Below are 22,546 nucleotides of genomic sequence, written 5' to 3'. Positions count from 1 at the left end.
GGGTGGAATTTGGCTGACGACGAACGAGCTGCTTTAATTCTCGACGGAGGCTGCTCTCACGCACATGTTCAACGAATTGATCCCGCAATAAAGAGTCAGCATTTGGCAGACCACTGGGCGACCGCTGTTTAACCCTCTCTAGCAGACCCATGAGTGCCAAAGAAAACTCCAATAGGGTTTCTCCCTCATGCTGTCTCCTAGAGAAAAATGCTTCTTGCAAAGCCACATAAGACTGGGAACAACCGTACAATTCGCGCAATGCAAAAATTATCTTCTCTGGGTCTTCCCGCTCTATCGCTGGGCGATATCGAATTTCTTCCCGAGCTTCCCCTTCCAAATGATCGAATAAAAAGAATGCGCGATTGGCAATGGACATATGACGAACCCTCATACAGGCCTCCGCCTCGTCAACCCATTCGTTTATACCCATTCCCGCCCTACCATTAAATTTAGGACACTTACGATCTCGTGGTATAAACACAAACCTCTCTGCAGCCGGAATACCAGCATTTACAGGCGGAGGGTCAATAGAAAATGATGACGCATTAGACGGACCAGGTCTGGGTCTGCGATGGCCCGATCCTGCCTCAACTTCTCATTTTCAGCCCGCAGCTGTAACACTAGATCTCGTAGTTCACGTAATTCCTCATCCATCCTTAAGAAATTAGTGAGACTTACCAACAAAAAGAGATAGGACGTTCAGTACACACCACCGCCCTGTTTCAACAAAAAAAATAGAAAGAATAAAGAATCACAACATTCACCCCACACAATATAGAAAAAAACAAATTCACGTCTCAGCCCAAAATCAATGTGGGACCCTGCCGACTATACGCCAGAATGTGGTATCGAAAAGGTGAGTTTCGTTATTCTGGACTCAATTATAATTACAACACCGACTACGCCACACTGGGAATTTCACCCAGGGAAATAATGGTCCAATAAGGACACACAGGTTCGTTCCCACAAAGACACAGCAGAGACGTGAATATAGAAAATAACAATAATACTTTATTATAATAACTAGACTAAAAGCTCGACACACACACACACACACACTTCAATACACCAGGGGTTAATGTGGCTTCAGAATCAAAACTAAAGGAAAATAACAAAAATCAAAGATAACATGTCGGATGGCAAGGAGAAATAACAAACCTACCCAATTCCATTTCACTACAAGCACTTCAAACGTACAGTAATGTACTCACTTCACCACAAGCACACGTGCATTCAAGTGACAGGGAATTCAAAAGACTCAAATCACTCAGTGAACAAGGGTACCCATTAACTTGGACCTAGAGTGGTCAGCACTCCTTCTCAGCCGGTCCAACAAAATTAACAAAATCAATGTCAAATTGTCACAAATCAATAAACAAGAAAAAAAGAACAATAATCAAAATTGTCAAATCAAATCAATAAACGAGAAAAGAAAAGTACAAGTTGATCAACAAAATACAAAGCAAAAAAATAACAAATCAATAAACAAGAAAAAGAAAAATACAAATACAAAGTTGATCAACAAAATACAAAAAAAGCAACAAAATAACAGATGCAAATCACATTACACCTTGTCCATTAACAATACACACACACACACACACACACACACACACACACGATGCATTTAAGATCACGCAAACTCACAACCATTAATACTTATTTCTCACGCTCGCACTCACTTCCAACAATAAACAAACGCACTCAAACAACTCACATCAACTTTGAATTCATCCACACAACCATACAAACCCCACAGACACAATCTTCCAGTTGAAACAGTGCGGAGGTGGCCAAACGGATTAATACTCGGGTCTCACAATCTCCCAATGTCAAGTTCACTTGATGTGGACTGGTCAAGCAGGCGCAATTGAGTTGAGGCAAGACGGAACGTCGCGGCAACACGCAACGACAGTAGTCTATTCAAGACAACGAAGGCAAAGACCAAACAGGAAGGAAGGGGAAGCCCGGTCACAGTCCCAATCAGCTGTCATCACACGGACATATTACCGGCTCTTGGCCTCTTTAGCTACAACAGAGGGGAACACGATATAAACAAATCCTTTCGCGGATATCCACCCATTAAATCAAATCATTTACCCACCTGATTATTAACAAATCAGCCCTTCCAACGTCAGACCACGATAGATAAACAGCCCAGGATGCATACTAAAAACAACAGAATGCATATAGCCAACAGCTCGCCCCACATTAAATATTTATTTCTTCATGGTAACATACCCAAATACTGCGTGGCTCAGCTCGAAGATCCCCATAAGGGAACAACTCGAAAGAACAGCGTCGGGGCTTCCGGTTTTGGACGCGAATGGAGTAGACGCGTCTACCTCGTGCTCCCTGCACAAATCTTCTATTCTATCAGTTTATAATCCTGTACCGATTTATTTTTTCCGAATGTAATGAGATAACAAGTTTAATACACACGGAAGCAGAAAATGGCATCCAAATCAACCAAGCATGCGAAAAAAGACATAAGTAAAGACGACGCGATCGCGGCTCATGGCGAGGTTAGCATGTCAGCCTTGACTAGCTTATTGGAGGAACACAGAGCCGCTCTCTCTTCCGATTTCAAAACCGCTTTGACGTCTTTAGAGGCTAAACTTGACCTCGTCCAGGCTGCGGTGTCGGACCATGGACCACGAATAACATCATTGGAATCCAACGCAGACGACCTCAGCGAGCGAATTCACTCTCTGGAAGCGGTGTGTGCCGATCTGACTGAGAACTACGCTAAACTCAAGGCCAAAACAGCAGACCTGGAGGGCCGCAGTCGGCGTAATAATATCAGGATCATTGGCTTACCGGAGTCCGTTGAGGGTCCTCGGCCCACAGTGTTCTTTTCTGAGATGCTGTCGGAGATTATGGGCGAGCAGATTTTGCTGTCTCCTCCTGAACTTGACAGGGCTCATCGGGCTTTGGTCGCTAAGATGAAACAGGGAGGGAGGCCGAGAGCGGTAATCTGGCGTAGTTAAGTCAATGTTGTACAGCGGGCTCCCTCGAGACATAAAAAGTAAATAAAGTCAAGCTCGACCGATCGCGTTTATTGGACGGCCGTCATAGAACTAAGAGGCACTACGGTGAGCCGTCAGAAATTCCTTGGCCTCATCCACCGATGCAAACATCTTTTGCTCACCTTCCTTAGTCAGGATCCTCAGCCTTGCAGGGAAAAGAAGGGATGGCTTAAATCCAAGATTGTAAAGCTCTGCCATTGCTCCTCGATATTGAGCGCGCTGTTCCAGAACCTCCGGACTGTAGTCATCGTAAATGGCGATCGGGTTACCACGGTACTGCAAGGATCCTCTTCTTTTACGGGCCTCACGTATCACCGCATCCTTGATCTGATACCGATGAAAACGGACTATTTTCCTGAGCTCTTTGACATTATATATAAACGGCTCACTGTTCTTTGAAAGTGTTGTACATCATGCGGTCGTTTCTACGTTTCTAATGACTGATTGGTGCTGTAGTATTTAATCTGATACCATTGTTGAATTAGATTTGTCTATGATGTATCTTTCTTTTTTTTTTTTTTTTGTGCAATCACAAATACTGCTTGCAAGAGTATTATTTATTTTGATTTGCCCTGTGATCATTACATTGGTCAAATGTTTAAGTTTGATCCAAGGATTGTTATGCCATGGGTCTGCTCCTGTTAAGCGTACTATTTGATACTGTTGTGTTATCTATGTGTTGTATAATGAGGATACTTTGTTTTAAGGGATTGAGGATTATATAAGGTAAGGTGAAATAAGGAAGTGTTCAGAACACTTAGTTATTTTTCTAGTGGGTAGTTTTACTGTCATTGTAATGTTCTTTGAGGGTTGGGTTGATTTTGTGGGCGGGTTGGGTTTCTGTATGGGATGGCATCGTGCTGACCTTACGACTTTTATGTTTGCTGTTCTTTTTTTGATGTTTTGTTCTTTTGCTTTTTGCAATTATTTTATTTTCATTTTCCGATCACAGGCTTCTGATAGATACTCTAATGGGTAGAGAGTTGAGATTTTTGAGTTGGAATGTCAAGGGCTTAAACCATCCAGTTAAGAGAAACCGAGTTCTTGCTCATCTTCGACAGCTCAAAGCAGAGGTTGCTTTCTTGCAAGAAACCCATTTACGCACCGTAGATCACAATCACCTCAATCGTGGTTGGAAGGGGCAGATTTTTCATTCTTCTTTCCAAGCAAAGGCAAGAGGTGTAGCTATTCTGATTAATACGAATGTACCCTTTGTACCAAAAGACATTATATCAGATAAGAATGGCCGCTATATAATTGTTGTAGGCACGCTATGCAATAAGAATATAACTTTAGCTAACTTTTATGCTCCTAATTTTGATGATGTCAGTTTTTTTAAACATTCTCTCTCTCTTATTCCTGATCTAAACTCACACTCTCTTATACTTGGGGGAGACTTTAATTGTGTCCTTGACCCAGTGCTTGACCGTTCATCATCTAGACCATGCGCTGCAAATAAATCATCCATTTTTCTGAAGAATTATTTTTCTGAATATGGTATATCGGATGTATGGCGGCGTTTGTACCCGAAAAAAAGAGAGTATTCTTTTTTTTCAAATGTTCATCACTCCTACTCTCGAATTGATTACTTTGTTCTGGACAATGGTTTAATTTCTAAAGTTCAGTCTTGTGCATATGAAAGTATTATTATATCAGACCTCTTACTCTTGATCTGACCTTTCCAAATTTGCCCTCACCTAGGAGGAACTGGCGTTTTAATACTTCACTCTTGGCAGATGATAATTTTATTTCCTTTGTTGCTGACCAAATTCCTTTTTTCTTGAGCGTTAATAAATCAGCGGAAGTTTCAGATTCAACAGTATGGGAGGCCCTTAAGGCATATATTAGAGGCCAAATTATTTCATACGGTGCTAATAAAAGAAAGCTCTCTAAAGAAAAGCAAATTTCACTTGCTAATGATATTTCAAAAATAGATGAACAATATGCTAGGTTTCCCACGCCAGATTTGTATAAGAAACGTCTTAAACTTAAATCAGAGCTCGACTTGCTTTCAACCAACGATATAGAGGACCTTTTGAGGAAAACCAGGAGCGTTTTTTATGAAAGTGGGGAAAAATCCGGGAAAGTTTTAGCTAATCAGCTGCGAGGGCTACGTGCTAAACAAATAATAAGTGGTCTTCGTCTAGATAACGGGGAGGTCACAACTGATCAAAATACTATTAACGACAAGTTCAGAGATTTTTATTCTACTTTGTATACATCTGAACCCTCTTCGCAGGGGGATATCGAAGATTTTCTTGGCCGATTAAATCTCCCCACTTTATCCTTCGATGTTTGCAACCTTTTAGAGGCGCCAATTTCTCAGGAGGAAGTGGCGGCTGCTATCTCTTCTCTACAATCTGGCAAAACCCCAGGACCTGACGGTTTTCCGTCAGAATTCTATAAGAAATTCTCAGTACAACTCACTCCTTTTTTGACATCTGTTTTCTCTGAGTCTCTTAGGACTGGGACTCTTCCCCCAACGTTAAATCAAGCCTGTATCTCTTTGTTACTGAAAAAGGATAAAGACCCCGTCGTATAGGCCCATTTCTTTGCTTAACTGCGACGTTAAAATTTTAGCAAAGGTACTTGCCTCAAGACTTGAAGATGTTCTTCCCACTATCATCTTTCCTGATCAAACAGGGTTTATAAAAAATCGTCAATCATTTTTTAATATCCGCCGTTTACTTAATGTGGTATACTCTCAGCATCAGGCCATTCCAGAATGTGTTGTCTCTTTAGACGCAGAGAAGGCGTTCGACAGGGTTGAGTGGGAGTACCTTTTTTTAGTTTTAGAAAAATTTGGATTTGGCCCAGTCTTTCTTTCTTGGATTAAATTACTCTATAGTGCTCCCTCTGCAGTAGTCTTAAGCAATGGTTTGTACTCTAGGCCATTTAATTTGCATCGCGGAACCCGGCAGGGCTGTCCGCTAAGCCCACTACTATTTGCTTTAGCTATTGAGCCTTTAGCAATCGCCCTACACCAGAGTCAGCAGATCACTGGAATTACCAGAGGTGAGACCGTACATAAGGTAACTCTATATGCAGACGATCTACTGCTTTTTGTATCAAATCCACAAACTTCTTTACCCGCAGCTCTATCTTTGCTTGAGGATTTTGGTCGGTTTTCCGGCTACAGGCTTAATCTGCACAAGAGTGAACTTTTTCCAATTAACAAGGTAGATATGCAATTACAATATTCCAACATACCACTGAAACTAGTCAAGAATAAGCTCACTTATCTTGGGGTCTGTATCACTCGCCATCATAAGCATCTTTTTAAACATAATTTTGGCATGCTTCTTGAACGGATTAAGAAAGATCTTTCTAAATGGTCACCTTTAAAGATTTCCCTCATTGGACGCATTAATTCCATTAAAATGGTGGTGCTTCCTAAATTTCTTTATCTTTTTCAGTGTTTACCTTTATTTCTTCCCCTGTCTTTTTTTAAATCTTTGGACTCTGTTATCTCTTCTTTCATTTGGAATGGTAATGTAGCAGGGTGGAATAACTCCACCTATTGGGAGATCGTGCGCATGCGTGTGGCTTATTGGCTGCCCTTGTATGGAGTATAAAAGAAGTGCGTTCTGGCGACCGGATATGCGTCTTGGTATTGCCGTGATGTCATGTCATTTGTTGCCACCGACGGTTTAGACTGTGTCCTTGTCTTCCGTCTGCTGTGCGCTCGCTGTCTACTTATCAAAGGTATGTTCAGCCTCCTTATAAACAAGTATTGATCGTGTTTCGCTGTTGTCTGTTCTATTTTTTAGTAAATATTTATAGCATGTTATTTACAGCGGTACGTTTCGGATCGAGCGGCTGCATTCCCGCATAGTGTGCGACCATGAATGGTTTGTTTACGATGACTGTTTCGGATCGAGCGGCTGCATTCCCGCATAGTGTGCGACCATGAATGATTTGTTTACGATGACCATCCCTGCGGTATGTATAATTATAGCTTTGTTTAGTAATCTGTTATTTTCTTTTACATATTCTTGTTATGCTCTGCAGATCTGAGGGTCCTCCCCGCCTACTCAATGGGATTGAGCGTCAATATTAACTTGTGAAGCGCCTAATTGTGACTACGTTGCTGTTTTGCCTCTACGTTTAGTTATAGTAACTGCACGTTGTTGCGGTGGCGTGACGCGTCGGGGCTGGTGCGGCTTGCTGGCTGGTCTGTCTTCACCAGCTGCCACCTGCTTGATCTTCTGATTGTGCATCAGTATATTGAGTTTATGAATGTTTATTGTTTTTCATACTTCATTCTGTGCATTGTAATTTATAACTGCTGAGTCTGAGTGAAGTGTGTGTGCTGTTAATTTGTCTTTGTTTCCTTAAGATTAGTTATTTGTATTTTGTTTTTGTTTGATGTGTTATACTTGTATTGTCTTCTATAAGTTGTTGGTTTTGTATTTATTTTTCTGTGCAGGAGTCGGGGGTTTCTGGAGTGGGGAGGCTGGCTGTTAGCGTATGGTGTGTGGTGATTACCTAGTGCCGTGTGTTTTCTTGCATCCAATCCTCACGTGTGTGTGCGGGCGTGTGTTTGGGTTATTGGGGTTCTTCTAATTGAGGCAGCTAGCCTGTGTCTCCAGGTACCTCCGCTGCTGGTCAACCAACTCAATTTAAATAGAAGTTTGTGGTTGTTGTTTCTGGTACATATTGTGCACGTTACTGTAAAATTGATTCTAAGAATCTTGCTGTGTTTTAAATATTTATATTTTCAATGTAGATGAAAATAAAAGTGTTCTTTTTTTTCAATATGACCCACGTCTCCTCAACCATCTTTTGATCAACGAACCTGTGTGCCCTTAGGGCTGTTAGTCCTCAGTATTCTGGGGTGGCGTAGTCGACAATTATCACCATAAGGTAGATTATTTATTGAGAGCCAATTCCGCTTCCCGCCACATTTGGCGTAGTCGGCAGGATGATCTGTGTTTGGGCTGAGACGTGGGTGTGTTTAAAAAGAAAAAAAAAAAATTATGTGTTTTGTATGTCTTTTATATTTTTTTTTATGTTCTGAGGCAAAACAGCAGCGTAGGTGGTTTGAACCAGGTCTCTTCTGTCAGCTGGCTTCCCTTTATGGTTGGTAAGTGAGATGTGAGTTATCGAGTAAGAATTGCAACATTTAGAGGGAGAGGCACGGGAGGAGATTTGGTATCATTCTTGCGTTTCTCGTCGTGTAGCCGTCATGGCAAGAGGTCTTGTAACAAGTATCTCATGTGTTTATCGTTGGGTAGCCGTCATGGCAGGGCACTTGTAACAGGTGTCTCCCTCGTTTCTCGTCGTGTAGCCGTCATGGCAAGAGGTCTTGTAACAAGTATCTCATGTGTTTATCGTTGGGTAGCCGTCATGGCGAGCACTTGTAACAGGTGTCTCCCTCGTTTCTCGTTGTGTAGCCGTCATGGCAAGAGGTCTTGTAACAAGTATCTCATGTGTTTATCGTTGGGTAGCCGTCATGGCAGGGCACTTGTAACAGGTGTCTCCCTCATGTTTCTCGTCGTGTAGCCGTTATGGCAAGAGGTCTTGTAACAAGTATCTCATGTGTTTATCGTTGGGTAGCCGTCATGGCAGGACACTTGTAACAGGTGTCTCCCTCGTTCCTCGTCGTGTAGCCGTCATGGCAAGAGGTCGTGTAATCAGTATCTCTATTTTATGTTTTTGTCGTGTAGCCGTCATGGCAAAAGGACTTGTAATAAGGGTCATGTTCTGGTGTAACATCCAGTGATGAATCAGCTCCCCTTTAGGTCTTGGGATGGTTCCTGTGGTTTGTTCATCGTCGGGGCGACGATTTGTAATGGGGGGGTAGATGTAGCAGGGTGGAATAACTCCACCTATTGGGAGATCGTGCGCATGCGTGTGGCTTATTGGCTGCCCTTGTATGGAGTATAAAAGAAGTGCGTTCTGGCGACCGGATATGCGTCTTGGTATTGCCGTGATGTCATGTCATTTGTTGCCACCGACGGTTTAGACTGTGTCCTTGTCTTCCGTCTGCTGTGCGCTCGCTGTCTACTTATCAAAGGTATGTTCAGCCTCCTTATAAACAAGTATTGATCGTGTTTCGCTGTTGTCTGTTCTATTTTTTAGTAAATATTTATAGCATGTTATTTACAGCGGTACGTTTCGGATCGAGCGGCTGCATTCCCGCATAGTGTGCGACCATGAATGGTTTGTTTACGATGACTGTTTCGGATCGAGCGGCTGCATTCCCGCATAGTGTGCGACCATGAATGATTTGTTTACGATGACCATCCCTGCGGTATGTATAATTATAGCTTTGTTTAGTAATCTGTTATTTTCTTTTACATATTCTTGTTATGCTCTGCAGATCTGAGGGTCCTCCCCGCCTACTCAATGGGATTGAGCGTCAATATTAACTTGTGAAGCGCCTAATTGTGACTACGTTGCTGTTTTGCCTCTACGTTTAGTTATAGTAACTGCACGTTGTTGCGGTGGCGTGACGCGTCGGGGCTGGTGCGGCTTGCTGGCTGGTCTGTCTTCACCAGCTGCCACCTGCTTGATCTTCTGATTGTGCATCAGTATATTGAGTTTATGAATGTTTATTGTTTTTCATACTTCATTCTGTGCATTGTAATTTATAACTGCTGAGTCTGAGTGAAGTGTGTGTGCTGTTAATTTGTCTTTGTTTCCTTAAGATTAGTTATTTGTATTTTGTTTTTGTTTGATGTGTTATACTTGTATTGTCTTCTATAAGTTGTTGGTTTTGTATTTATTTTTCTGTGCAGGAGTCGGGGGTTTCTGGAGTGGGGAGGCTGGCTGTTAGCGTATGGTGTGTGGTGATTACCTAGTGCCGTGTGTTTTCTTGCATCCAATCCTCACGTGTGTGTGCGGGCGTGTGTTTGGGTTATTGGGGTTCTTCTAATTGAGGCAGCTAGCCTGTGTCTCCAGGTACCTCCGCTGCTGGTCAACCAACTCAATTTAAATAGAAGTTTGTGGTTGTTGTTTCTGGTACATATTGTGCACGTTACTGTAAAATTGATTCTAAGAATCTTGCTGTGTTTTAAATATTTATATTTTCAATGTAGATGAAAATAAAAGTGTTCTTTTTTTTCAATATGACCCACGTCTCCTCAACCATCTTTTGATCAACGAACCTGTGTGCCCTTAGGGCTGTTAGTCCTCAGTATTCTGGGGTGGCGTAGTCGACAATTATCACCATAAGGTAGATTATTTATTGAGAGCCAATTCCGCTTCCCGCCACAGTAAGCACCCTCGTCTACGCAAAGCATACCTTCAGAGGCCTAGATGCAATGGTGGTATGTCCTTACCTAATTTTAAGTTTTATTACTGGGCAGCTAACATACGAAATACACTTTATTGGTGGCATTATCACCTTTTGCCCAATAGACCGTCCTGGGTGGACATGGAAATAAATGCTTGTAAGCAAATTTCCCTTCCAGCACTTCTTGCATCTAATCTACAGTCAACTTCTTATACTTCTGTCGACTGCCCAGTGGTAAAACACTCGTTGAGGATTTGGATCCAATTCAGGAAATCATTTGGTTTTAGGGATCCCTCTCTTCTTAGCCCTGTGTTCCGTAATCATTTTTTTTCACCTTCAATGCAGGATGGTTCATTCAAGAGTTGGTCTAACAAGGGGATAAAATGTTTCAAAGATTTATTTGTGAACAATGTATTCGCTTCTTTTGAGGAATTGGTATTACATTTTGGTATTACATTTTGGTCTTACAAAGTCAAATTTTTTTAGATTCTTGCAAGTAAGACATTACGTTAAGTCACTTGTACCAAACTTTCCATTGATGCCTTCTGAAAATCCTTTGGATAGTTTCCTTTCATGTAATGTAATAGCTAAAGGCTCAATTGCTATTATTTATAATTTAATGATGAATCTGGCCTCTTCATCTCTGGATAACATTAAAAGAGCTTGGGAGGAAGACCTTGATAGACCACTCTCCGAAGACACTTGGAACTGTGTTCTTAAACAGGTCCACTCTTCATCAATATGTGCTCGGCATTCGCTTATACAGTTCAAAGTAGTACACAGAGCTGATATATCCAAAGTTAAACTAGCTCAAATGTTTCCTGGTACTAATCCTATGTGCAATAGATGTCAATGTGCTGAGGGAACGTTAATTCACATGTTCTGGACATGCCCCAAATTAGAGCATTACTGGCGATCCGTATTTCTCACCCTTTCTGCGGTCCTTCCTCACAGATTAGAGCCAGAACCTCTGGTGGCATTATTTGGAGTCGCTCCAGAGGAGATATGGTTGTCAGCATCAATGTGTAAGGTCCTTGCTTTCTCTTCCCTGATCGCACGTAGAGCAATATTATTAAAGTGGAAAGACCCCTTGCCACCCACTCACACTCAATGGATCAAAGATATGATGTCTTGTCTCAGCCTTGAAAAAAATAGGTATTCGCTAAGAGGATCGGAAAAACAATTTTTTAAGCTGTGGCGCTCTTTTATTGAATATGTTGATAAGTCTGTTTAATTAATGCCTCTACTATGGACACTATTATTTTTTTATTCTATATATATATTTTTTCATTATTTTATTTATTTATTATTATTATTATTTTTATTATTATTATTATTCTTTATGTAAGTATTTATTTGTTGTATTTGGTTGGAGGTTAATGTATGTGAGCATGTTTGTATGTATACTCTGTTGGATTTAATGGACAGTATGGACGCTGATCTAAGGGGTGGGGGACTGTGAATGTGATTTATGTTGTTAAAAACAATAAAAACAAACTTTGAACCAGAAAGAACAGCGTCCAAGTTTGCAGCAGTCAACGCACTCCAACAACGCAATAGCTTCCTTATACACACTCACGCACCTATAGCGCACCTGTATCTAATTAGGTGATTACCATTCATTTGTACTAGGGTTGTACCAAAATTAACGAGGCAGCTATGACTACTACATTGGCATAAACTCTAAACTTGTCCCTCAAATCTGATTGGTTGATTGGAATTTTGTTCCAGGATCAACAAAGATGATGATCCAGGAACATGTTGCACTTGATGAAATCAGGTTCCACAATTACGGCGATGATAAGACAAGAATCCTTCTGTTTGTCCAGTTGTGAGCAGATTACTACAGCTAACAAACCAGCAACATAAAATATGAAATTCCAATTCATGAAAACATAATCTTCATTTTGTAAATTCCATTTTATACTTCATTGTAAAAGTTCCAATTACAGCATACTAATTAACAACTGCACGTCAGTCCGGACAGTCATGCAAAGCGAGGGTGGTGGAGATTGGGTGCCTAAGGACAGGTGTGATATGATAATCACCTTGTTGTGCAGTACCACTACATTGTGAGGGTCTGCATTAAGCCAGGTGTCCATGGCTTTACAGATACTGCAAATTTTGTCTAGAGCAGGAGCATGATGATCAGGCCAACCAAAATCCAGCACCTGTCATAAATGCACACATACATAAAATCAACTCTAAGACCACAAGCTGACAGGAACTGTAAAATAAAAAGTAAATAAATAAATATATAAATACTGTAAATAAATATCCAAAAGATCACCCTTGGGTTCTGCTTGGTGATGTCATGCCTCCGTTCACTGAGATTAAGCAGCTGAAATTGGAAACAAAAACCATTAAACATTAATTGCTTCTAGTTAAGAACATCCTCTTTACTCATCCTAATTCCAAACCTGTATGCATTCTCTTCTTCAGAAAAAAACATAACACATATTTTGAAGAATAGATTGGACCTTTGTTCATAGAAAGAAGCTTACTTGTAATATGTAGCTTTACTTATAAATATGAAATATACATTTGTACAGTGCTGACTGATTTTCAAACCATGTCAAACCATCAGGGTCGGTGCCACGAGGGGGCCCCAGGGGGCCTGGCCCGGCCACCTAGGTTACTGTGCCCCCTCACCTCTGGTCAGCACACCACCCTGCCTCGGAGCACGATTTCATCCGTTGAGACTCAGCAACAGGCACGGTGACGGTTCCACTGTGCCCTCTTATACCTGACATATAATTAACTACATATCGTCGCTGTCGCCTGTCGGGTGAAAACCTCGTATGTCCAAATTTGGTCAATTTCATATTTTTTCACAAATCGATGCTATTGGTCAGTCCCCACGTGGTACTGTTATTTTTACAAATTATTAACCAATCTAAAGTGATGAAAATAGCTTGAGAGCAAATCTCTTAACTCCATTGGACACTTCAACTGTCTGAGAATCCTCGTAACTCCACCTCTTCTTCACTCCGCTGCGGGCGGAGCCTCGCGGCATTTTGTCTCCTCAGGATTGAAAGTCACAACGATTAAGAAGTCCTCGTCGAGCAACACGTAAAGCAAGCCTTAACTCTGATTTTATCTGTGTTAAACTATGATATCAGTTATTGATGTATTTTAAATGTCTACTTATTACTAGGCTTATTATTACTAGGCTTAGGCTATTATACGTGTGCATTGAAGTTTTAAAATGTATCTAATATAATACTTGAATTGAATTAAATGTTTTGGATACCAGCATTAAATTATTGTTTTTATTATTATTTTACTGACTCGAAGTTGGCACTGTGCATGTAAAATACCTCAAGTAGCAAGGTTTTTATTTATGGGAGAAAAAAGGGAGGTCTACTGGTCTAATTACCGCCTATTAGACCCCTGCTCATTCAAGAACATGCATTTACTGCATGGACGGAGCAAGAACCTCCCACATTATGACCAGTTAATAGTCAGTTAATAATACAGGGAAACGTCTCAGGTTACACATGCAACCCTGGTTCCCTGAAGAGGGAAAGAGACGCTGTGTCGAGACGCTGTGGGAACGCCCTTGTGTGATTGCGTCGTGAAGCATGTGTACAATCAGTCCAATGGTGTGACGAGACATCTTAGACTGGTGACGTCATAGACCAGGAAACCATAAAGCACACCTGAAAACAGACCGTGCTGATAGGCCGAAGCAAGTCTATCACAGGCATGCAGGGAGTATGGCAGGGTGACGCAGCATCTCGTTCCCTCTTCAGAGAACCAGGGTTACATACGTAACCTGAAACGTTCCCTTTCAGGGGAAATCGAGCAGCATCGAGACGCTGTGGGAAGACTATACCCACGACGCCATAATAGCAAATGCCTGTTCTGTGTGAAATCATTGCGCACACTAAGAAGCAAGCACCCTAGACCCTGGAGTTGAGCCTAGATCCAAGTCGTAAAATCTAACAAATGTATGCGGTGAGGACCAGCCTGCCACATCACAGATGTCAAGAAGGGAAACCCCTGATAATAAAGCCTTTGAGGCATCCATACTCCTGGTAGAATGGGCCCGGAGAGCCAAAGGTGAAGCCTGATCAGCCGCTTCATAAGCAAGTGAGATAGCCTCGACTACCCACTCGCTCATCCTCTGCTTGGATGCAGGGTAACCTTTTCTTGGTGACCCGAAACAGACGAATAGTTGATTCGATTTACTCCACAGGGCAGCTCTGTGTACGTAAGCATCCAAAGCTCGCACAGGGCACAGCAGATTAAGTTTTTCCTGATCTGGTGTATTAAAAGGTGGAGGACAGAAGGCCTGCAACACTATTGGGCCTGCAACATTAGTAGGGACCTTAGGAATATAACCCGGCCTAGGGTGAAGAAAGGCTTTCACCATATCAGGTGCAAATTCTAGGCATGAAGGAGCAACTGACGAGGCTTGAAAATCTTCAATTCTCTTGATAGAAGAAATAGCAAGGAGAAATACAGTTTTTAGTGTAAGGAACTTTTCTGAAACCTCTTCAATGGGCTCGAAGGGAGCCAAAGCCAGGCCTTCCAAAACAACGGCCAAATCCCAAGCCGGTGCTCTAGTGCGCAGTGCAGGCCTCAGCCTCAGGGTGCCACGAATAAAACGAGTAATGAGAGGATCTCTCCCCAATGATGCACCACCCAGAGGAGAATGGTAAGCAGATATAGCCGCCACATACACCTTCAAGGTGGAAGGAGATAACACCACAGAGAAACGTTCTTGCAGATAATCGAGTACTGTACCAACAGGGCAGTTAACAGGATTCAGTTGGCATTCTCCGCAACAAGCAGAGAACAGTTTCCATTTCAGTGCATAGTTTTCTTGTGGAGGGAGCTCTGGATTGGAGTATGGTCTCCACAACCTCGGTCGAGAGACCTGATTCTATGAGCTGGGCCCCCTCAGAGGCCAAGCCCACAGTTTCCACAACTCCGGGCGAGGGTGATAAATCGTGCCCTCTGCTTGGGACAGCAGGTCCCTCCTGCTCAGAATCTCCATGAGAACCCTCTCCAGAACTCCCAGAAGCATAGATATCGGAGGAAAATCGTACAGGTGTAGCCTCGGCCACACCAGACCATACCCCCAGAGGAGCTGGATGTGTGAGAGAGAACCACATGGGGCAATGAGTTGTATCTGAAGATGCGAAAAGGTCGACTTGAGCTTGACCAAATTTCTCCCAAAGGAGCTTCACCACCTCGGCCCCGGAATATATACTGCCCTTAGAGACAGTAATTTCCCTTGGGCCCATAGGAGGATCTGATGAGCCAGTTTGCATAAGTGACGTGACCTCAGACCCCCCTGATGGTTGATATAAGAGACCACCGATGTGTTGTCCTTGCGGACAAGCACATGGTGACATCTCGGGTCTGGCAGGAAGTGCTTGAGAGCTCGAAACACCGCCATCATTTCTAGCCGATTTATGTGCCAAGAAAGTAGATGGTCCTGCCATAGACCTTTCGCCAAGTGACCACTCATGATCGCCCCCCAACCTGTGAGGGAAGCATCGACAAGAAGCCCCCAGCACTGGGCCTTGGGCAAGGAACCAAGGTTTCTTCCACATGATTAAGGCATGTAGGCATCACTCTTACTCTTCTCTTTGGCTCTCAACGAAGGCGGTCGCATTTTCTTCCCCTCCTCTCCCTTACCTCCCCTGCTTTGCTCCTCTCGTCTCGTCTAGTCTACTGTCTTGTACTTTGAGAGACTCTCTCCGCACTGCTCTCCAAACTAAGAAATTATGGATTTGATCAACTGGTCTCTCAACGCAACTGACACCATCTTCTCAACGAGAAGCTTGGGTTCGGGGCAACCTGACTGCCCTGACGGAACGTTCGCAGCTGGCTACACGATGGACACGTGGGAGAGGTGGCGGGTCGTGTGTCTGGCGGCTCTTTCCGTGGAGGACATTGAAGATATCTACCTATTCGGAACCATGATAACAGGTCTTCTGCTGATTGGATTAGGCATTGCCCTGGTTTATCGAGGAATTAAGAAGACGGTGACAGCTGTCCAAAGCCCCACAAGGCTGCCCGTCATGATTGAAGCAGTGGGCAGAGCTGTCAGCACTCAGACTGTGTCTATGAACCACAATATGGATAACATCATGGAGAAGCTCACAGCTTTGCAAAGGCAAATGGATCGTTTCGGAGACCAAAATGGACCAGGCCGTGTAAATTGGAATGTGGCTACTCCCCCCAAGACCAAACAATCCCAATCTTATCTGCTTTCGGCCCCCCTCAACCAGCACTGGCCTTGGCCAAGGCCGCTGTTGGAACAACAACTCCCCCGGAAGAGCACTGCAGTGAGACGCTCTTGCGTTCCTTCCCCCACTCCCCACAGACACCTGCTGACTGTTGACTCTGTCTGGGACCTGATCAAGGTTGTCTCCATGGCAACTGCTGTGTATCACTATGACAATCCTGCGGACTGAGGCACCTAGATTATGATGCCAGGCGTAGCGACTCTCCAGGCCTACACATACACAAACTCTTACAGATATGCAATCACAGCATTGGTGCCTCTGCTCGGGGAGAAGAAACCGCAGCGCGTGCTTCTCCCTGAGATAAGGCACTGGATCTGGCAGGTGAAGGCTGAGATAGGGCTGGGCCCGTCTCAAACCCCGCTGTCAGATCCATTTGCGAGTCCCAAGATGTGCGTCGCCACTGTGCCTCGGCAGCAGCGGGACCCGCACCCTCCTCCTCGAAGAAGGAGTTTGTTTTCAGGTGTGCTTTATAGTTTCCTGGTCTATGACGTCACCCGCCTATGACGTCTCGTCACACCATTGGACTGATTATACACGTGCTTCACGACGCAATCATACAGGGGTGTTCCCACAGCGTCTCGAAGCAGCTTGAGTTCCCTTAAAAGGGAACACTAAACTCCAATTCACCAAAAAGAATGTACTAGAACTTTTCTAGAACTTCTTTTCTCTTTCTTTTGGGACTGTCAATTGCTCCAAGGTTTGGAGGATCCTTACTAGATAGTGCTGCTGGTGTTTAGAACGGAGCATGCTGGTCACATCCCTCAGGTGTACACTGTATTTATGCTCCTCTGTTCCACCAGGAAAGGACAGAGCAATGATGCGTTCTGTGATGTAGACCAGGTCCACCTCATTAATTTCTTCCATTGTTTGCATCAGACTCAGGCTCCTTAGGGAAGAGAAATAACAAATGCTAGACACTAAATAAAAGATGCAGATAACCTGCTTTATATAGTGTAATTGGGCATGTTTTTTTTGGTTTTTTTTGTAGAAACATCTTGCTGTTTATTGATCTAAGACACAAAGATATACGATATAAAACTAAAAAAATATGATAAACCAGCCATAGGGGAGATGATAGAGTATACCAGACATATTGAATAAGCACACAGACCATATATCACCTTTCACAATACATATTGTTTCAAAGCAGCTTTACAAAATATATGCTTGTTTCAGTGTTACAATTTACAAAGTAAATAATGTTGTGTCAAAATAATGTCCATATGGCTGTAATACACAACTATAACATAATATGGCATATGCTTAGTTAATGTCATATATTCAGTTAAGCAGACACAGTGTGTTAGGTAGCATAGCAATTACAAACTGTGCTCGTAATGATTATAAAGATAATACAATGTAAGGATACTATTTGATAGATTTTGTATGTCGATCCAAAGTTGGCGTCATCTGAAGTCTTTGCAATTGTAGCTGAATTGTCAGCAGAAATCATCGCAAATTATTCAATTCAATTTAAATTAACCAAATCAATTTAAATACTGAACTTGATCACCGCAGATCAATGGCTAGCACGAATGACAAAACTCTACAAAACTCCAGGATATGATGTCAGTGTATATTAGCATGCATACCTGGATGGTCTTCGTTTTGAGTCCTTATTGGGAGACTTTGTGGATCCCTGGTTATAGATGATGACAGAAAAAAACACACACACAATCCACATATACAGTGAGGAAAATAAGTATTTGAACACCCTGCTATTTTGCAAGTTCTCCCACTTAGAAATCATGGAGGGGTCTGAAATTGTCATCGTAGGTGCATGTCCACTGTGAGAGACATAATCTAAAAAAAAAATCCAGAAATCAAAATGTATGATTTTTTAACTATTTATTTGTATGATACAGCTGCAAATAAGTATTTGAACACCTGAGAAAATCGATGTTAATATTTGGTACAGTAGCCTTTGTTTGCAATTACAGAGGTCAAACGTTTCCTGTAGTTTTTCACCAGGTTTGTACACACTGCAGGAGGGATTTTGGCCCACTCCTCCACACAGATCTTCTCTAGATCAATCAGGTTTCTGGGCTGTCGCTAAGAAACACGGAGTTTGAGCTCCCTCCAAAGATTCTCTATTGGGTTTAGGTCTGGAGACTGGCTAGGCCACGCCAGAACCTTGATATGCTTCTTACAGAGCCACTCCTTGGTTATCCTGGCTGTGTGCTTCGGGTCATTGTCATGTTGGAAGACCCAGCCTCGACCCATCTTCAATGCTCTAACTGAGGGAAGGAGGTTGTTCCCCAAAATCTCGCAATACATGGCCCCGGTCATCCTCTCCTTAATACAGTGCAGTCGCCCTGTCCCATGTGCAGAAAAACACCCCCAAAGCATGATGCTACCACCCCCATGCTTCACAGTAGGGATGGTGTTCTTGGGATGGTACTCATCATTCTTCTTCCTCCAAACACATTTAGTGGAATTATGACCAAAAAGTTCTATTTTGGTCTCATCTGACCACATGACTTTCTCCCATGACTCCTCTGGATCATCCAAATGGTCATTGGCAAACTTAAGACGGGCCTTGACATGTGCTGGTTTAAGCAGGGGAACCTTCCGTGCCATGCATGATTTCAAACCATGACGTCTTAGTGTATTACCAACAGTAACCTTGGAAACGGTGGTCCCAGCTCTTTTCAGGTCATTGACCAGCTCCTCCCGTGTAGTTCTGGGCTGATTTCTCACCTTTCTTAGGATCATTGAGACCCCACGAGGTGAGATCTTGCATGGAGCCCCAGTCCGAGGGAGATTGACAGTCATGTTTAGCTTCTTCCATTTTCTAATGATTGCTCCAACAGTGGACCTTTTTTCACCAAGCTGCTTGGCAATTTCCCCGTAGCCCTTTCCAGCCTTGTGGAGGTGTACAATTTTGTCTCTAGTGTCTTTGGACAGCTCTTTGGTCTTGGCCATGTTAGTAGTTGGATTCTTACTGATTGTCCATGGGGTGGACAGGTGTCTTTATGCAGCTAACGACCTCAAACAGGTGCATCTAATTTAGGATAATAAATGGAGTGGAGGTGGACATTTTAAAGGCAGACTAACAGGTCTTTGAGGGTCAGAATTCTAGCTGATAGACAGGTGTTCAAATACTTATTTACAGCTGTAACATACAAATAAATAGTTAAAAAATCATATATTGTGATTTCTGGATTTTTTTTTTTAGATTATGTCTCTCACAGTGGACATGCACCTACGATGACAATTTCAGACCCCTCCATGATTTCCAAGTGGGAGAACTTGCAAAATATCAGGGTGTTCAAATACTTATTTTCCTCACTGTATTTCCACAAATATAATTGCACATATATTTCCACAAATACACTATATTGCCAAAAGTTTTGGGACATCTGCCTTTACATGCACATGAACTTTAATGATATCCCATTCTTAATCCGTAGGGTTTAATATGAAGTTGGCCCACCCTTTGCAGCTATAACAGCTTCAACTCTTCTGGAAAGGCTTTCCACAAGGTTTAGGAGTGTATTTATGGGAATTTTTGACCATTCTTCTAGAAGCGCAATTGTGAGCGCAACTGATGTTGGACGAGAAGGCATGGCTCGCAGTCTTCGCTCTAATTCATCCCAAAGGTGTTCTATCGGGTTGAGGTGAGGATACACCACTGCATCCGACACTTTGCATTGCACTTGGTGATGTAAGGCTTGGATGCAGCTGCTTGGCCATGGAAACCCTTTCCATGAAGCTCTCTACACACTGTTCTTGAGCTAATCTGAAGGCCACACGAAGATTGGAGGTCTGTAGCTATTGAATCTGCAGAAAGTTGGCGACTTCTGCGCACTGTGCGCCTCAGCATGCGCTGACCTCACTCTGTGATCTTACGTGGCCTGTAGTTGTTCCCAATTGCTTCCACTTTGTTATAATACCACTAACAGTTGACTGTGGAATATTTAGTAGTGAGGAAATTTCACGAATGGCAACCTATCACGGTACCACGCTTGAATTCACTGAGCTCCTGAGAGCAACCCATTCTTTCACAAATGTTTGTAGATGCTGTCTGCATGCCATGGCCATGGAAGTGATTTGGAATACCTGAATTCAATGATTTGGAAGGGTGTCCCAATACTTTTGGCAATATAAAGTATAATTGCACATATATTTTCAAAGTATAATAAATATGAATGTTTAAGCAGATATGACCCATTTGTTTTTAGGTGTGGTCCATAATGGCTATTGCCACATTGTTCAAATTTGTGATACACATGGACAACAGCACATCCAGAGAACACATGCCAAATTTCATCAGTTTTTCAACTACTTTGAGATCTTTTGAATGGACTTCCATTGATATCTCAGCAATGTCATTTACATGTTTCTTGGATATAGGTTCAGAAAAAAAGGTCAAATTGACCTGTATGCATTTTTATCACCACCATGCAATATTTGGTGTCATTTGAATAAAAGATGTGACAAACATGGAAATGCCTGCATCAAAGTTAGTTCTTAATTACGTCACACCAAGACAAAAAAGAAGAAAAAAAAAGATTGCCGATTTCATTGTAATTTTAATTGAAATTGTGATGGAGACCTTAGTGTTTAAGACAACTGGCAGAATAAGATGAAACACAATTATTAGTATTACTACCTCTAAAACTAAAGCAACCCAATCTGTAGTAAAGTAATTGTACAAGATGTGTTGTTTCACGAATAACTCAAATTCATCCTGTGCTGAATGTTGAATACTGAGCTAAAATGAGTAATATTGAGGTAAAAAAAACAAAAAAAAAACACGCAAATAAGTAATATAAAAGAGCTGACCTGACTGTTGTTAGTTGTAGATTCACAGGCTGTGGCTACCTACAGATAAAAAGAGAATGCGATAGAGGTAGAAAAAAGACAACTGTGACTGAAAACATCAGCTATATTTTTAAATATATCAGTACAGTATTTTAAGCAGAAAAAAATGTGTTTTGTTCCCTCACCATATTCTTTACCTACAGTAAATAACAATTGTAATCAACACATTGTCAAAATCAGGTTCTCATGTGTAGAATACTGTACTGGATACTGAAATCTAAATTTGTTAACTTTTAAACTTTACAATTTGCTGCAGATAAAATGTGTTGTACACATCTTGAATAAATAAATAATTTAAAATAAATATCTTTGAATTATATATAATTTGTTTATCATATTTCTTCACATTTTAGATGTCTCCATAATGGTCACAACTAATTCAGATATTGCAGTCTCTATAAAAAGCCGATGAATTGAACCAGGTGTGATAGATTAGAGAGATATACAAAATGCAGTGGTCTGGGACAGGTTTGGAAAGCACAGTACTAGATCAAGTCAAATTTTATGACAACTTCAGGCAGGAATCCAGGTAAATCCAAAGGGTTCACATACTTTTAAATATTTATTCTTGCTTAAAGTGACATATGGGTGACCAATGTTGGCAATTTTGATTCATACCAGTGACTAAATGAATCAAAAACAGTAGGCCCATCTGAGATCACAAAAGCTTTGCTTTGAATGTAGATAAGAATAGGTGGTAGCAGTGAAGTGGCACAGGGAAAAAGTGTGTTAAAGGGTTAGTTCACCCAAAAATGAAAATTCTGTTAGTAATTACTCACCCTCATGTTGTTCCAACCCCGTAAGACTTTTGTTTATCTCCGGAACACAAATGAAGATATTTTTGTTTAAATCTGAGAGCTGGATCACTCCTCCATAGGCTTCTATGGGATCGAAACTTGCCGGCGCAGAAAGTTAGAAAAGACAATGTTTAAAATAGTCCAAGTGACTACAGTGGCTCAACCATAAAAGTTTATCAAGCGACGAGAATACTTTTTGTGCGCAAAAAAACAAACAAAAATAACGACTTTATTCAACTATTCATTTTCCTCTGTGTGGACCTCTGAGTGAGTTCACAGCGCAGCGCTTCTGTGTTGCAGCGTTGGCCAATAGTGAGCCTACGTGCTGACGTACAACACAGAAGCGCTGCGCTGTTACACTACATGAACTCACTCAGAGGCCCACAC

At 42.1% G+C, this 22,546-nt stretch overlaps 1 protein-coding gene and 2 long non-coding RNA genes across 5 annotated transcripts in view; 2 read left to right on the top strand and 1 right to left on the bottom strand.

Annotated features, from left to right (window-relative positions):
- Positions 1 to 21,472, bottom strand: part of LOC311092506 (tensin-1-like) — a 202,440-nt gene extending 180,968 nt beyond the window's left edge. For 2 of the 3 annotated variants that reach the window (XM_084129270.1, XM_084129269.1), the window contains exons 1-5: positions 21,324 to 21,359; positions 18,128 to 18,174; positions 17,250 to 17,421; positions 12,560 to 12,610; positions 12,318 to 12,440 (exon numbers count right to left, since the gene is read on the bottom strand). In XM_084129270.1, coding sequence (XP_083985396.1) covers positions 12,318 to 12,440; positions 12,560 to 12,610; positions 17,250 to 17,408 — 333 coding nt within the window. In that variant the 5' untranslated portion in view covers positions 17,409 to 17,421; positions 18,128 to 18,174; positions 21,324 to 21,359. Of the gene's footprint in view, positions 1 to 12,317; positions 12,441 to 12,559; positions 12,611 to 17,249; positions 17,422 to 18,127; positions 18,175 to 21,323 lie in introns of all 3 variants that reach the window. The other variant, XM_084129268.1, reaches the window with a different exon arrangement.
- LOC311092510 lies at positions 6,673 to 7,860 on the top strand. The gene is made up of 3 exons (XR_014608248.1): positions 6,673 to 6,734; positions 6,827 to 6,971; positions 7,041 to 7,860. It is a non-coding gene; the product is annotated as an uncharacterized lncRNA (long non-coding RNA).
- LOC311092509 lies at positions 8,467 to 10,050 on the top strand. Its single transcript, XR_014608247.1, has 3 exons — positions 8,467 to 9,048; positions 9,141 to 9,285; positions 9,355 to 10,050. It is a non-coding gene; the product is annotated as an uncharacterized lncRNA (long non-coding RNA).
- Positions 21,473 to 22,546: the final 1,074 nt, after the last annotated feature.

The sequence above is a fragment of the Abramis brama genome (assembly GCF_963993115.1).
Source record: "Abramis brama genome assembly, chromosome: 11".
Classification (NCBI taxonomy): domain Eukaryota; kingdom Metazoa; phylum Chordata; class Actinopteri; order Cypriniformes; family Leuciscidae; genus Abramis; species Abramis brama.
This window is presented reverse-complemented; position numbering and strand designations above follow the sequence as displayed.